This window comes from Microtus oregoni, unplaced genomic scaffold (assembly GCF_018167655.1).
Source record: "Microtus oregoni isolate MIOR12 unplaced genomic scaffold, Mior012 000028F_ref0000031, whole genome shotgun sequence".
Taxonomy (NCBI): domain Eukaryota; kingdom Metazoa; phylum Chordata; class Mammalia; order Rodentia; family Cricetidae; genus Microtus; species Microtus oregoni.
In genome coordinates, this window is record NW_024543087.1 from 28,712,033 (window position 1) to 28,729,538 (window position 17,506).

General features: G+C 40.8%; 1 protein-coding gene across 3 annotated transcripts in view; it reads right to left on the reverse strand.

Moving 5' to 3' along the window:
* The window catches only part of Slc9a9 (solute carrier family 9 member A9), a 555,668-nt gene that overhangs the window by 204,569 nt on the left and 333,593 nt on the right, over positions 1 to 17,506 (reverse strand). For all 3 annotated transcript variants that reach the window (XR_005976519.1, XM_041677479.1, XM_041677480.1), the window contains exon 11: positions 16,680 to 16,791. Coding sequence is in view for 2 of the 3 variants with exons in the window: in XM_041677479.1 (XP_041533413.1) it covers positions 16,680 to 16,791 (112 nt within the window). In the remaining variant the exon portion in view is untranslated. The remainder of the gene's footprint in view (positions 1 to 16,679; positions 16,792 to 17,506) is intronic.

Sequence of the window (17,506 nt, forward strand, 5' to 3'; positions counted from 1 at the left end):
TTAGCATTTCTGCTTAAGCCCTCTGTCCTGGATGTCACAGGTCACACCATAGCAGTTACAGCTTCCTGGCCTTGAGTTTAAAGAAAGTCTTAAATCTGTCTCAGGATTAACTTCTTTGATTATCTCTTTAACAGCATCTAAACTACCAACAGAACGGTCATCACTCAAAACTCCTTAAGACAGAGAAGTGGGGTCCAGATTCCTCTCCTGGCGACCACGATCCAAGCACCACTGTTCCATGGCTGTGTGTATAGACACTACTAGTCTATATTGAAGAAATTGTATGTGGGCTTGTTAGGTGAGAAATTCAGTCTGTTGTTTTGTTAGTCTAATTCCTCTGGAGGCAAGGGATGGAGGCATGGGGGTAGGATAAGGTCTCTGAATCATCCACGAACTACGAGGGCTTTACTCAGAAATATTTGGTCATCTCTGTGTTTTTCCTGCACATATATCTGTACACCACATGTTTGCCCAGTGTCCGTGCAGGCCAGAAGAAGTCTTCAGATCCCTTGAATCTGGAGTTAGCGGCAGTTGTAAGTCACCATATGGGTGCTGGGATTCAAACCCATGTCCTCCAGAAGAGCAGTTAGAGCTCTTAACCACAAACTCATCTCTCTAACCCCATATTTCTTGGTTCATCCATATTTGTAGGTCAGTTCAGCCAGGTTTTAAGGAGCCTGAAGCCTATATACATGGCTCTCTCGAATGAGAATAAATAGAAACCACACGAGTATGTCTACACAACTCAGTATGCTCTGTTAGGATTTTCTCCCCAGGATCTGAACTACGGTACAAAGAGGAAAGTAAAACTTAAGTCCACAAAGTTCACAAAGAATTTCCCTCTGCTTTAAACATTTCCCCCTCCTACCTAATGTCAAAAGGTGTGCAAATTGTGAGGGTGGATAAATAGGAGATTTATCAAATGGTAGGCACCATCGACCGAAGCAGAAAGCTAAGGTTTCTATGTGATTGACATTTGAGTCTGAAGTGTATTGGACTTAGTGGACTAAGCCAGGCCAAATCTCTCTCACAAAGGCACCTTTGTCTTTGTTTACCTGAATTCCCACCTTAGAGCCTGCACTGGTGGAAAAATATGCGCTGCAGGAATAACTGGGTGACCGATAGAAAAATGATTTTATGACTCAGGCCAGGAAGCAGGTAGACTAATTTCAGATCTTTACCTTTGCCTCCTCTCCTCCAAATCCAACACCCCCATTCTCATCCCAGCTTGGTAGCAGACCCTGCATCCTCTCTTTCCTTTCTGCCCCCATCTCCAACTGATCACATGACCTTCTCCTCCAACCTTCCTCCCTGCCACTCATCCCATTATCCCAGCTCCCAACATCAGCAGGCATTCCTTTGGAATTCACAGACCCTCAGCCAGTCAGGGAAGCAGGTGAGCTAACTACAGACCATCACCTCTCTCTCCCCTGCGCTCAGTGGGATGCTCCAGTCTCACCCCCAACTTTGTAGCAGGAAGCCTGCTATAGTATCTTCCTCCCCTTCTCTGGCCATATCTCTAACAGATCACAGAGATCATCTCCTCCAGTCTTCTTCCCTACTCTTCTATTACCCTAGCCCACAATTCCAGCAGGCATTCCCTGGGAACTTGCCAGCCAAGCCTGCCAGAAAAGAAAGTAGGCCAGCCAGCCAAGCAGGAAGGCTAGCTTCACATCTTCACCCTTCCCCCTCTACTCCAAATCTACCCCCAGTCTCATCCCAGCTCTGTAGCAGGCTGCCTGGCTCTTACTCTCTGCCCCCAGCCTCGGGGGATTAGGCAGATCTTGGTGGAATGGCCTGCTTACCTCCAGGAGTGTGCCCTTCCCAATTCTCCCATTCCTAACTCATCCCCATTCCTAAGTGTCTGCTCCGGATACCTAGGAACACATTTACCTGGAACTCCCAGTGGCCACACCTATCAGGATCCCAGGAGAATTTTCTATGAGGCAACACACAGCCACTATATCCTCCTAAGAACCAGAGAGTGCAACAGAAACCAAGAAAAAACAAACAGACAAAACAACAACAGCAGCAACAACAATAACCCATCAGATATCATTACCTAGAATTATAATTCCCCCAGACCCAGATGCCTAGATGTCAGCATAAAAACCACCAAAAACAGCCAGAATCACTTGTCTCCACTTGAGCCCAGCAACTCTACCACATCAGGGCTTTAATATTTAACAAAGTTGAAACGAGAAAAAGAGCTTAAAACAGCCAAATGAAGACAATAGAGATGCCTAAAGAGGAAATGAATAAATCCCTTAAAGAAATCAGTGACAACATCAACATATATTTTCAATAAAAGAAAAAAATGGTTTTACATTCCCATTTTAGAAAAACATTATTGGTTTTCTTCACAAAGGTCTTCTTCTAAAATGTTAGTTAGGCAAAGAAAGGTTCCATCTAAATCTATTTGATAAACATGGGTAACTAAATTCTGTCAGGGGACCACTGATGACATGCCTCACTGGAAGGCCCCAGACACTTCAGGCATCTTTAACATTTAGTCTCTATTTGAAGCAAGCATCTTCTAAGGTGGCTGCATTTTCCTCCTGGTGTCAGCTGGTATCAGTCTCATTTACTCAGGAATGTGAGTATGTTGTTTACTTCTCTCTGCAAACCTCTTCCTTTGGCTCCAGTGATATTATACTGACCTTTAGAATTCTTTGTGTTCAGGGCCTTGAGATGTATCTTAGTCAGAAAAGTGCTTGCTTTGCAAGCATGAAGATCTGAGTTTGATTCCAAGAACCCACTTCAAAAAATGACAGATATGATGACATTATTATATCTGTCCTAACTCTGGAGATGCAGAGACTAGAAGATCTCTGGGGCTCACCCAAGAGTTGGCCTCACCTACTTGGCTAGTTTCAGGCCAATGAGAGGCCCTGTCTCATATGAGGTGGATGACACCTGAGGAGTAACATCTGGGGTTGTCTGCTCTCTCTCACACACATGTACACACACACACACACACACACACACACACACACACACACACGTTTTCTGGCAAATAGGAACCTCTGAACTTTAAGTTCTGAGTGAGCTATAGCTGTCAGAATCCACACAGGAAATCAAAGGTGAGTGTGTAGTATTTTCTTTAGAGAAATGTCACTTTGTGTGTGGTACTCACCAGTGGAGATATCGTGAAGCCTCAACCTGTCACTTGGAGGAGTCCACCCATGTGTTGAACATTTTGTGAACTAGACAAGGTTGGGGTTTGCAGGAGGGACATGCCACACATGCTGGGGTTGGCTTGCTTTAGGAAAGACATGGTTTTAATTTAACTTGTATTCCCATTTCCTTGAGAGTAAATCTGAGGTAGTATCCTATAGATGAGATTATAAATTCAAGGTCAAGAGGCTGGGTTCAGTTCACAGTTATTTCTTTAATGGGTTGCGGAGTTGTAAGCAGGATGCCCAGTTCTTATATGTTCTACATGTTCTGACAGGGAGACCCTGGGGAAATGGAGAGTGGAAAGAACAGGAATTCATCTCTTCACCTGGATGACGCTTATACTGCTGGAGTGTGTCTGATGTAACTGTAGTAGTTTAGTGATGGCAAACTGTAGTAGTTTCGTTTAGTTAGTGGGTTGGAGACAGGGGGTACTGTAAAGTCACACCGTACAACAGAACTCATGTGGGAAGTTTACTTTTATAAGGGGTATAGTGCATGTGTATAGGGAAAGTGCTCTGCTTGGTGGCTGCGGTGGCTCCATTGTCACATTTTGGCTTCTGCGGCTGACTTGTCCTACCAGGTTCCTGAGAGCAGGCCACTGTAAGTGCCTGAATGCTAACAGTAACTGCTTTTGGATATTTAGAATTGGAAGGTTTAAGATATCCATTACAAGCTTCCAACAATAAATTGTGATATGTCTGATCAGTTTTTTTTTTCCCTTGGTATATATACTAGTTAGTTTTATCAACCGGACAGAAGTCAGGTTCACCTGGGAAGAGGGAGCCTCAATTGAGAGAATTCCTCCACCAGACTGAATAGTAGACATGTCTTTCAGGCATTTTATTGACTAATGATTGATGTGTGTGTAATGGGGGGGGGCATGAGCAGGCCACTGTGTGTGATGCTACTCCAGGGCATGTGGTTTTGGGGTACACAAGAAAGTAGGCTGAGCAAACCCTGGAGAGCAAACCACTGAGCAGCGTTCCTCCATAGTCTCTGCATCAGTTCCTGTCTCTAGGCCTTGGGTTCTTGTTGTGGCTTCCCTCAGTAATGAGCTATCCCTGGGACATGTAAGTCAAATGAACCCTTTCCTCCCCATGTTGCTTTTGGTCATTGTTTCTATCATAGCAACTGAAAGCACATTAGAATAGTATAGTAACTGATGTGGGATTCCTTTCTGTATGCTATGAATATGTTTTATTACCATTGGTTAATAAAGAAACTAATTTGGCCTATAGGAGGGTAGAATATAGCCAGACTGGAAGAGCTAAAGAGAGAGTAGGCAGAGTCAGAGAGATGCCATGTAGTTATCAAAGAAGAAAGATAATCAAAATCTTTACTGGTAAACCACAGCCTTGTGGTGATACACAGATTAACAGAAATGGGCTAATTCAAGATGAAAGAGCTAGCTAGAAATATGCCTGAGTCATTGGCCAAGCAGAGTTGTAATTAATACAGTTAATGTGTGATTATTTGGGTCTGAGTTGCCAGGAAATGAATGAACATTCTCCAATTACATAATGGTGCCAATATGAGGCAACTATGTCCACATAAAACCTGAGCGAGCTTGGAAAGGAATTCTAGAGATAAAAGAATAGAGTTAATCATGGCTTCTTGGTAGCATTTTCTCGGGTGGGCTCTGTTTGCTAGAGGTAAACAGAGAAGCTATTCCATTAAGAGAAGGATTCCTGACTCAGCATTAGCGGCAAAAACTGAGTGGTTCCTTTAAATGCTGGCTTCCTGCTTCACCAGCACAAATGATTCTGGCTCTTTTGAGGAAGTCTGGCTATGGAACATTTAAATGGGGTCTGTCTGTGAGCAGAGTGCTACAATTTTCTTAATGATGATGTAGACCCACTACATCCCTGGAGCTAGGATGGTGTGCATGGCTCACAGAGGAGGTGAACATGCCTCCACCATGTTGGACTAGGTGGAGCAAACAGACAGGGTCACAGAGTTGGTCCTAGCCATACCTGCTTAGCATTAAAAAAAAAAGTGCTCCTGGTCAGAAAATGATTACAGATGCATAATAAAGACAGATTCAGATAAAAAAAAAAAGACCTCTGAATGGGTTACAGTGTTGGCTAAATATACTAGGCCTGGGAGAAATAAGAAAAAAGTATAGACAGTTATAAAAAGAAATAGGTTGAAAAACTAAAACAAAGTCTTTAAAGAGACAGTAAAAGTAACATAAAAGAGTATAGACGCTCATAGAGTATAGGAGAAAAGAAAATTAAGTCACATTAAGATGGAATATACACAGAGTCTAGATTATGTATATTATTGTGTTTTTGAATTTTTTGACTGCAGAGAGACATTTGATTCTGGGGGAGGGCTGCTAAACTAAATCAACATATATATCTTAACTTCAAAATTTGAATCTAAGGATATGTTACTTTGGAAAAGAGGTTCTGCTTTTGTTTCCACAAAGAATGGGAACCTGTGAATTCCTTCCAGACAAATGTGGTTTGATGGAACAAGACCCCATGAAAGTTCTCCATGAACCCTAAAAATACTTCACCCAACAAACAGCAGGAAGCAGTTTGGAGAAAACTACACCCAAATTCCTAAAATGATTATTTATAAATGTTTGCTTTCATTTAAAAGGGGTTGGGTATAAATCGTTAATGGTCATAGTCAATCTCTTTAAAAAATAAAGGAGATATAATATGAGATGAATACTTTGCATTAGTATGAATCTTGGTTTATTGATACAAATTTAAGGTCAATTTTGTTATATGTATTTCCATTCTTGTTTAATATCTGTTTAGACAGCTCATTAAAATGTACTGTAAAATTAAAAATCACAGGTTAATAGGTAGCCATTTATAATAGTCAAACTTGTAGCCATATTAATTAAGTTTTCTAGGTATATAGAGATATATTTCAGTTAGATATATAATCTTTAACACTTCAAAGACCTACAAAATATGGCATTTAAAATGTTTTAAGAACTTAGACTTTCCTCAACAGTGAGACATGTCTGCTTTTGGAAGCACCAATTACTTCAGAGAGGTTGATGGGCATTAAAGAAACCCATTATGAATTTGCCTTCAATGTGACAAGTTTAGCCATTTGGGTAAGAAACTGCTCTTGCCTGGTCTGCTTGATGGTATCCTGTATGAACTGGACATGCAGGGCCTACGGAAAAGTGACTGCTGAACATTCTAAAAGATGGGATGATCCTTCAGGGTTCCTGCCTCACAGAAAAAACTGCAGACGTTCTGCAGGGTACAGAAGAAAGTGACTGACAAACTACTAAGACAGGTGAAACAGCCTTTCAAGTTTCCTGCTTTATGGGAAAGTCTGCTGGATACTATGGGCCTGTAGGCTGAAAATGGATGCCCCAAGTTTATAGAAGAACTTTGGGTGACTGTCCAGGCAGCAAGATGTCTCTGTCAATTCTAGAACTTCGGAAGTTGCTTAAAATGAACTTCCTGTTTACTTAGGTAATATTATATCCTTCTGGGGTCTTTGAAGACTTGAAGACATAGTTATAGTTTTCCTCAGTTATGATAAAAGATAAATTATATATGAAACTTTAGACTCACAAAGATTAAATAGATGATAGTATATTTTCTTTAATTTTGCCAGATACAAAGAAGCTAAACATTGTAACTGTAATTATTGCTTGAACTTGTTTTGTTATATGTAATTTTACTATGTTAAAGTTAAAACCTTCAATTTTGTTTAAACAGGAAAGGGGAGATGATGTGGGATTCCCTTCTGAATGCTGTGAATATGTTTTATTCCCATTGGTTAATAAAGAAGCTGCTTCAGCCAATAGCAGGGCATAATATAGCTAGGCTGGAATAGATGTAGAAAGAGAGTAGACAGAGTCAGGGAGATACCATGTAGTTGCCAAAGGAGAAAGAAGCTCAGAACCACTAGGCCACAACCTTATGGCGATACAGATTAATAAAAATGGGTTAATTCAAGATATAAGAGCTAGCTAGAAATATGCCGGAGTTACTGGCCAAGCAGTGTTGTAATTATAGTTTCGAGTCTGGGCTATCGGGAAATCAATGAGCAGTCTCTGATTACAAGTAATAGCTGTCTATCAAAGGGCAGTCTGACATGTGAGATTTTGAAGCTCCTTATAAACAATTGGAAGGAACCAGTAGGCTGGTGTCACAGGCTTGGACTTTGACAGCTGATTGCTGGTCCTCATCACAAGGGTACAAACAGAGAGGACAACAGCCATTGCTGTAGCACTTCTGTTCAGCATTGCAAATTCCTCACCTTTCAGTTGAAATGAGTTCCTGGACATTTAAAGGACGAGAGTTCTTTTATGTTCCCTCTTTCATTTTTCTCTTGTTCTATTCAGGAGTCATATATTAAAGACTAGTACATTTAAAAAATAACTGCATATTGAAGTGAAATTAGAAAGTGTTTGTGCAAGCTCAGAGAAAGCCAAAAGCTTGGAAGGACCTGAGATGCTTATAGCTCAGGTTGGTCTTTTACAGAAAAACAGCCTACTCAAGCTAAAATAAGTAACTATAAAATTAAATTTAATTTAATCTAAAAACAAATATAAATGACAACAACAAAAGAAAGCAAACCCAAGGTAGGGTGCATGTATATTTTCTGAATTTACAAAATATTAGATTAAAATGTTTAATGTTTAACTACCACAAAAAGAAGTCTATTCTCAGCTTTTCCAGCTATTTGCAAGATAAAAACAATAGAAAAAGACCCAGCAGAAGGTTATATCAGTAGTGACAGAAACAACTCCTTTTAAAAGGTTCTGAAGCAAAGGAAGATATGGAAAGAGTTACTTTACTGTTGCTGTGATAAAATACCATGGCCAAGATGACATAAGGAAGAAAGCTTATTCTTACAGTTCAGAAGGATGAGAGTTCAGCATGGGGGGAAAGAATGATAGCAAACAGACACAGAGGCAGGAACAGGAAGCAGAAGCCTTGTATCTCAAACCAGAGAGATCAAATTGGAAGCAGGGTGAGGCTATACAACCTCTAAGCCCTTTCCCAGTGACATGCTTCCCACAACATGCTGCACCACCTAAACCTCCCCAAACAGCATAACTTGGAAGACAAGTTCTGAAATACAGAAACTGTGGAGGACATTTCTTTTTCAAAACACCACACTGTATGTATAAACAGACTGTAGATATTAAGCAGGTGGAAAACCTAGAGGATCCAGAAACCTTCTGTAACTGGGAAGCAGAGTTATTCAAATATAAATCCACTAGAGCAATTCCGAGGCATATTTGAGCATGTAGAAGAAGATCATTGATTAGGTAAGGGATGCTACTGAGATCAAGAAAAAGGGTGGGAAAAGATAGGAAAATGCTGAGAGACTAAGGAGACACATTATGAAAAAAGAGAAAGGCCATGGAGCACACTCAAAGAAATAATGGGTTGGGGGAAGTTTCCCCTTCGTGTTTGATAAAAGGCATGGATATAAATATCTGAGAAATCCAATGAACTTTAATGAAGGCGAACCCAAACAGATAAACATTGAAAAGACATTATATTTAGTTATCAAAAGACAAACACATACACAAAGGCAGGGTTCATATAAGCAGGACTCCGTGACTTACCATATGCAGAGTCTTTGGTGAGATGGTTAGCAGACTACTCAGTGGAAAGTTCGGAGGCTGAAAGCCTGAAGAGATGCTCAGTGGTTAAGAGCCCTTGCTATTCTTCCAGAGGACCCCATTTCAGTTACCAGCATCCACATGAGATGACTCTTAATTGACTGTAAATCTAGGGCTAGGGGATCCAACACCCTTTCCTGACCTCTTTGAGAATTTGTGCACACATGACATATCCTTTCACAAGCATATAAGCAACCAAGAAATTAAAGATGGCATCTGAAGAAGATGTAGAAAATTATGAGATGGCTGAGAATAAAAATATGTAGCAAAATCTTCAAGATACAACGAGATAAAGGTAGAAATGTGTAGCTATTATTCCATTAACACAAGAAAGATCTTGTGCCAACAACTCAACAAACAAAGCTTGTGATTCAAAGAATGAGGAAAAAAGCCTGAAGCTACCAGATAGAAGGACATAATAAAGTTTGGAGCAGAGATATGTGAAGTGGAGGATAGAGACACTACAGGGAAAATAAATGTACTCATAAGTTGGTTCCTGGAAAAGGTCAACAAAATGAACAATCCTTAAGCTAGATATATTAAGAAATGAAAGAAAATTCAAATTGCTAAAATCAAAACTAAAGATGGGGACTTACCATTCATTGTAGAAATTAAGAATTGTAGGCAAACTGAATGTGGAACGCTCAGTAAAGATGAACAGAAAATCTGAACAGTCCCATAACTGCTAGAAGATGGAACCGATAATATGTTCCTCGTGAGAAAGAACATTGCAAACCCTGGTGGCTTCCTGAGTAAATTCTTCCGAGTGTTAAAAAACAAAACAAAACAAAACAAACTGACACTTATCCTGCAAAACTCCTCTAAAGAAATGAGAGGAATGGACAACACTCTAGCTCAACCTGAAAGGTCAGCACCACCCTCACTCCAAAGCCACACAGAGACACTTCAAGAAAACTAGTGAGCTGACATCCCTGATGACTACTGAAAGAAGAAACCTTAAATCAAAGTCAACACTACGTTAAAAGAATTCTTCATCATACCCAAGTGAGATTTATTCTTAGGGCAGAAAGATGGCTCAGCACTGCAAAGAGCAGCAAACTGGATCAACAGAATGAAGGGGACAGATCACATGATGACGTCAGTTTTTGCAGGAAAGGCACTTGGTCCAGTTTGCTGGCTTTCTTTTACAATTATTTTATATAGAGGCCTGTGTGTGTGTGTGTGTGTGTGTGTGTGTGTGTGTGAAGGCCAGGGAGTCAGGGGACAACTTCCAGGAATGGGTCTCTACTTTTGCCACATGGTACTCAGGAACTGAATTCATGTTTTCAGGCTTGGTGGGGAGCACCTTTACCCACTGAGCGATTTTGCTGGTCCCTCCCCAGCATTTCATGACTAAGTGATGCTCAGAAAACTAGAAATAAAAGAAAATCGTTTCAACATAACAAAAGCCGCTTGTGAAAAAATGACATCAAGCATCATATTTGGTAGTGGAAGTTCCCCCTCTGTTCAGAAGAAAGCAAAGACTGCCCACTATCACCACTGCTATTCAACACAGTGCTAAGAACTCTAGCCAGAACAAATAATGAAAAATAAGGAATAAAGTTATCCAAGTTAGAAATGAAGTGAAATAATTTCTGCTCACAGAATTGAGATTTTATATGTAGAAAATCCTATAGATTCCATATACATACACAAAAGCTATTACAAATAACATATAAATTCAGCAAAATAGAAAGGTACAAAATTAATACACAAGTATCAGGTGCATTTTAATAAACCAACAAGGAAATATCTGAAAGGGAAATTATAAAAGTAATTCCATTTATACCAGCAGAAAAAAATACATATTAACCAATGTGATGAAATTAAAATTATAAAATAGTAAAATAAATTAAAATCAGAAATTAATGGAAAGGCATTCCATGCTCATGAACTATAAGATTTGATATTGTTAAGATTAGCAATACTACCTAATTTGATGTTTATCAAAAACCCCAAATAACTATTTTGTTTGCAAACATAGAAAATTCTTACGAATCTCAATGAACCTCCTCAACTCTCTGTAACCAAAATAATCTTGAAAAAATAAAAGAATAAAGAGGACTCATGTTTCCATGTTTTTAAAATTTACTAAAACCCTTTAATAATTACTGAGGAGACAGCATGAGACCAAAGTTCAATCTCCAGAGCCTTGTTAAAAGGAAAGTCTGGGCATGGTCGTGTGCACTTGCAATCCCAATGCTTGAGATGAGGAGACAGGTGGAGACCTGGGGATTATTAGATAGCCGGCCTAATTTTGTGGGTGAGTTCTAGGCCAATGAGAGATGTGGTAAAAAGAAAAATGGTTGGATGTTGCTTGAGAAGTAACACCCCAGGTTGTCCTACAGCCTACGCACGCGCGCGCGCACACACACACACACACACACACACACACACCATCCCGTCCCACACAAACTTTCAATCATCTCAATAGTGTGGTGCAGGCAAAAGACAAACATATGGGATAGAAGAGAGAACCTGACAATAAGATCTCACATGTGTGGTCAAATTATTTTTGACAAAGCTGCCAAGATCAGTCAAAACCACAAGTGCGGTTTTGAATAAATGAAATGGACAGCTGGTATCCAGATGCAAAAGAATGATGTTCTGCTCCCAAATTACACATGTACATATGTACCAATAACTAGGCAAAGCCTAAAACAATAACATTCTTTGGAGAATACAGGTTACAATTTTTGTGACATCAGATTTGGCAATGGTGTCTGTGTTAGGACACCAAATGGACAGATGATAAAATTAAATGACCGACTAACTAGACTTCATGAAAGATTTTAAATATGTTGTGTATCAAAAGACAAATTAAGCACAACATAATAGAAATAAATTGAATGGAAGAGAACGTTTGCAAATCATCTATCTCATAAAGGGTCAATATCTAGGAATCAGAATTGTTGAAAGTCATTGACCAAAATGTTGAAGGAGTGGCAGGGCTGTGTTCCGGCCGTCCTGGCTCCCGCATGGCTAGCTTTATCCAAAATAATTACACGGGAACTGTATTCTTTTAAACACTGCTTGGCCCATTATATCTAGCCTCTTCATGGCTAACTCTCGCACCTGGACTAGCCCATTTCTAATAATATGTGTAGCACCCCAAGGTGCGCTTACCGGGAAGATTCTAGCCTATGTCCATCCTGGGTTGGAGCTTCATTGCGTCTGCCCCAGAGAGGAGAGCTATCAAGTCTGAGCTCACTTCCTCTTCTTCCCAGCATTTTGTTCTGTTTACTCCACCCACCTAAAGGCTGGGCCAAGGCAGTTTCTTTATTAGCCAATGACCTTCCTCCATCACCAAAAGACAAGACTTGATCTGAGATGAGTAAAAAGATGGATGGCCGATGTGTTCCTGAAACACATTACTAGTGAGCAAGGAAATACAAATCAAAACAATGCGCTGCTACCTCATACAGTGAGGTAGCATAAAAGACAAAGTAAGCAAGTGTTGGTGATGGTACAGAGAGATTGGGACTCTTGGGCACCATTGGTGGGACTATGAAATTCTACAGTTGCTATGGAAGATGGTATGGCAGTTCCCCAAATAATTAGCAGGTAGAATTACCATTTGATTCTGCAATTCTACCTCTGGATATATATTTAAAATTGTCAGCAAGGTTTCTAAAGAGATTTGTGTACCCATGTTCATAGCAGGATTTTTTTTTGTACTATCTAAGAAAAAGAAACCCAAGAGTGATAGATGATTGGGTAAGCAATATATGATATTTATACACATACATAAGGGATTATCATTCAACTTTAAAGGGAAGGAAATTCTATATTATTCTGCAGCATTGACAAACATTGAGGGCACTATGTAGAGGCAATCACAAAAGACAAAATAACACAATTGTGCATAAATGAGGAACCCACGGTAGTCAAAATCATAGAAGCCAAAAGGAATATAGTAGTTTCTGCAGGCTGGAGGGGATGGGAGCTAATGTTTAATGCATACAGTTTCCATTTTACAAGATGTAAAGAGTGTGACTATGGGTGGTGATCATCACACAGTTTAGGAATGCATCTAATAACTGTGCACTAAGATTATGAAGTTTATGTTGTGTGAATTCACAATAAAAATTAGAGGGAAAATGAAACAAAATAGCAACCAAGAAATAAAGGCCATTAATCCCTGCCTGTCTTGCCCCAGTTTCAAAGGCTCTGGGAAGGCAAAATGAGACTTCTGACTTCTGATATCATTGGGCCCCATCACACAGGTATGTAACATTGTTTGAAAAGAGGCCAGTTGTTTAATGGAAACTTCAGCGCTTTTCCTTGTGTACCAAGCAATACTATGAATATTAGTCACTTTGAAAAAAATATTATTATAAACATGTAGAAGTAACGTAATCTCTGTGTTGCTTAGATTTATTCCAGTTAGTGCTTGACAGGTGACATAGATGCTGACAGCCTGCAGCATTCTCTGGACATCAGGGTCACATATAGTTAGTGCCTTGAAGATTAGACTTGCTAGTATTTTCAGTGATGGTAATACATTTACCAGCATCCCCATGAATTAAACCAAGCATTTCAACCCCTCAGGGTTAGGGAGTCAAACTTGAGAGCACTTAACACACACACACACACACACACACACACACACACACACACACCGCTTAAGTAGACATGCTATGGATAAACAGTGCTTTCCCCAGAAGCTCTAGGTTATTAAACAACCTCTCTATGATGCGTTGTTGGTCAAGGAGGCCTCAGAAGCCCCCAAACAATATAGACTATTGTTTGGTTAGGAGTTCTTGTTTTCTCACCATAACTAGGCAGTAAGACCCCGTTGCTGAAGATTCTACAGGCTTGGGTTATAGGACACAGAGAAGTCAAATGGAGTCGATCTTGGAGACCCCTCTCTGCTGGCCATTCCACCCTGTCAGGATGCTTTTTTTTCTGTGGGAGAAAGCCAGCAGCAATCCTACCCAGCTGTGGACCCCATGACCTACAGTAACAAGCTGACAATGCTCAACAGGGCAATGGTGGCAGGATTAGTATGAAATAACCAACCATTTTATGATTGGATTTGCAGCCCAATGCACAGGAAGGAACTCATGCCTGATGCTGCAAACTTTTAGAACGCCGATGGCTGCAACAGTCATGGACTCTAGTGGGGAACCTATTACTGTTGTTCTGCTAAATGGACAGACATAGCACCAACTACCTTCTAACTACTTACATTTATATCCAGCCATTATTGCTGCTCTCAGCCTTTGTCAGAGAAGCTTCTGTTGACAGTGAATTGCACAAACTCACAACTGCCTAGAGTGCTGAGAATAACTGACAGTGGAGTACATGGTCCTAAGTGGGAACACCTAATCCAGTTTCCCCCATGCTCAGAGAAGCCCGCAGAGGAGAAAGCAGGAAGAATGTAAGAGTCAGAGGATGGGGAAGAGTGTTGTGTCTCTTCTGGGCCTGACTTGGTTGTTGGACACATGAACTCATCTTGGCTGTAGTTAACTGCACAAGATCCGCATAAGACCGGGTCCATCACTGTTTTACCAATATGGGTTCCTTAGACCCGGTGCCAAGGGCTCATTAGATCTTACCTACCCCCACTGAGAGACTGTGGACCATTAATGACTCTTGGGGGTGTTAATCCACAGATAAACTGCCCAGAATCCAGTAAATTACCCTTTGCTTAAACTCATGCAAGCAGCCACTATCAAGCTTCCTGTGCCATTAAAAACTTAGTAAAATAGACACAAAAGTCGTAGGGGGATTTGTTAGAAAGAAAAAAAGATTTTAGTGGAGAGGAAATGGAATGACAGAGGGTAATTAGTGGGAGGAAAAAATGACCAAAAACTTACTATATTCATGTGTGAACATCAAAGAAAGGGTTAAAAAATCATAAAGACACCATCAGATTGTAGACCTTTTATGAATCCATGTCTGCATATACCACATTGTTGGCCTCTACTAAGGTTGCTTTGTTTGTTTATTTTTCTGCAGTTCCAATCACATAACACTTTGCACTCCGGTGCTGGCTTTCAAATTTCAAGTGAATTAAGTTACCTTTACTTTCACATAAGAGAAGTCAGCACACGGTCAAGGGTCAATGTTGCCCTAAGTCACTGACCACTGTCAGTTTGACACCTCACCTTCTTTATGACTTTTACCATTGCATGTCTGGAAGTGTTAGAAATCCCTGTCAGAGGCCCTAGGAAGGATAAGCTGTACCTGTGGCTCTCCACATGCCCATATTTGATAAGACAACTCCTTCCAAACCTGAGAGCTGCAGCAGGTGCTGTGGACTAGGACAGCACAGAATCAAGGAGGGAACAAACCTTCTACAGCCAGCACCACTTTAAAGAATATGAATTTGTGGGCTGGGAAGATGGCTTGGTGGTTAAGAACACTTCTAGAGGATGTGGGTGAAACTCCCAGCACCCCTATGGCAGTTTATCACCATCTATAACTCCAGTTCCATGCTGTGGGAATTCCTACAGCCAGTAGCCTTTAAGTTACCCACCCACTTGGATGTGGCCTCTTATACTATATATGCCAATGTAAAGCGCCGATCCAGCCTCTCTTCCGGCAGTGTGATTCAGTCCCTGTTCTCCGTTTGTGCAGAGGATTGTGATCTGTGAGTCTACTCCTAAATAAATAACCCTTTATTATACTTAATTCTGAACTAGCATGGGATTTCTTTTTAGCATCCTTCTTCAGTTCCAGGGGATGGCCTCCCTAGGCACTAATCACATATTTGGTGCACAGACACACATGCAGACAAGACAAAACGCCACACATAAAATAATAAAATAACTTTTAAAATGTGAATTTCTGGGTTGGAGAAATTCCAATTTAATGGCTCAGCCATTAAAGGCTAGACTCACAACCAAAAATATAAAATGTGAATTTCCAAAACACTTGGTTGGCATGGAGGTGAAGTCTAGATTGTAAATGTTTTTGTCTTTGGCCTAAGTGCTTAAGTTGTTAGAGATCCTATGCACAAAACAGCTTAATATTAGCTTCCTAGGACTGATGATCTATAAGCAGCAAACAACGCATATCAATAAATATTGGTTTCTCTCACTTTTTTCATATTTGCCTATGTGCCCCAACGCTCTTGGCACTGTTCTGATAGCACACTTTTTCCATTTTAATGTCATGTACCTGCCAATGGCCTCCTCTAAATGCATTGTCGGTGTACACACACACACACACACACACACACACACACACACACACACACGGGACAGAGAGTCTTTGAATTCTGCCTCCAATTAGGGAAAGATAAATAGAAAACATTGTAATCCCTTAGAGTAGTTCAGTAGTCTGAAACTAACTTGCTATATTTTCTTCTAGAAAAGATCCTCTGTCCACATCTTAGCAACGAGAACACTGCACTACCTGGGAGAGGAGACTCGTGTTTCCACCACACAGAGCCTGGATCCACACTTGGGCACCAACAGGTACTTAATTAACATGTTTTTCAACCAATGACTGAGCCCACATGGATCTGATTATCTCTGTGATAACCACAAGAAATTTCTGGAGCCCTGCATGGGTGGTAAAGGCGCAGGGAGGGGGATGGTACCATTCAATACTATATACTGGAATGGAGAAGATAGTAATCAAATTCCTCAATATGGAAACTGCTCTGATAGCTCAGAGGAAAGTACCATGCTCATCTGAGGCTCACTGCTGCTCAGATACTCAAGGTCACAGCAGTGAATTCCCTTTAACTTCCCTTCTCATTGGGAGTGGGCGCTCCCTGTTGCTCAGCCCTGAGGGATGAGCATGGTGCTGAGTCCAAGGGTAAAGACAACTCAGGTTTTCCATAAGTTCTCTGGATCCCCCATGGCGTTCTGTGCTCTGCACAGGTGGGAGGGCAGCGGCATGAATGAGCAATGACCCCACATACCTGAAAACATCATCATGTGTTGGAAGTTCCAGGGGATCTTCTGTTTCCTGCCCAGATTCAAGAGGAACGAGAGGGGATAAATGTTGCAGGCTCTGGCAACAAATATCGCTAGCTGGTTGGGATGCGTTGAGGAAAACATAGCCGCAGAGGGGCTGACTGAAGGAGCTCAGATATCATGTCCATATGTTTTTCTAGGATATGACCCAGAAAACAAGGATAAACATGACAACTCATCTATGTCTAACTCGCTCACCGAATTCATCGTTCAATGTCAGTTCCTTCCCAGGATGACATAAAACTCTGTCTTTCTTTGAACATATGCTTGGCTGAAAGTTGGTACTGGAATGCCATTTCAATCACTACATTTTCCCATCACATTCGTGTTGCCGGTGACTGACTCTATCTTCAGTTCTGCCGGAAGCTGTGAAGTAGCAACGCCTGGCACCGTGGTGTTATCTTCTCCATGAGCACTTTGGAAGGAATAAATATATTTCCAATGGTGGTTTCTGTCTCACTTCCCATCAGTTCATGTGCCTGTTTCTAGCAGGCTTGCTTACCTTTTTCATTTAATTTTGAGAGGAGCTGACTGTCAACATATATACTTCAACTGCTACTTCAGGAGCTACTTCCCTAAAGGCACAGTCTCAGAAGTGACCATCTACTGAGAAGCTCAGCCGTAAGCCTCCCTCCTTTGCCGTTGTCTCTAGTCCTTCTTTGGTGGTCTGTCTGCTCTAGCTTGTCCTCTGCAGGATGAAGCTATCTGGGGTGAGGTAACTCTCTTCCTTCTAAGATCTAGGTTTCAGATAAAATTTGAGAGCTCAGCAGAA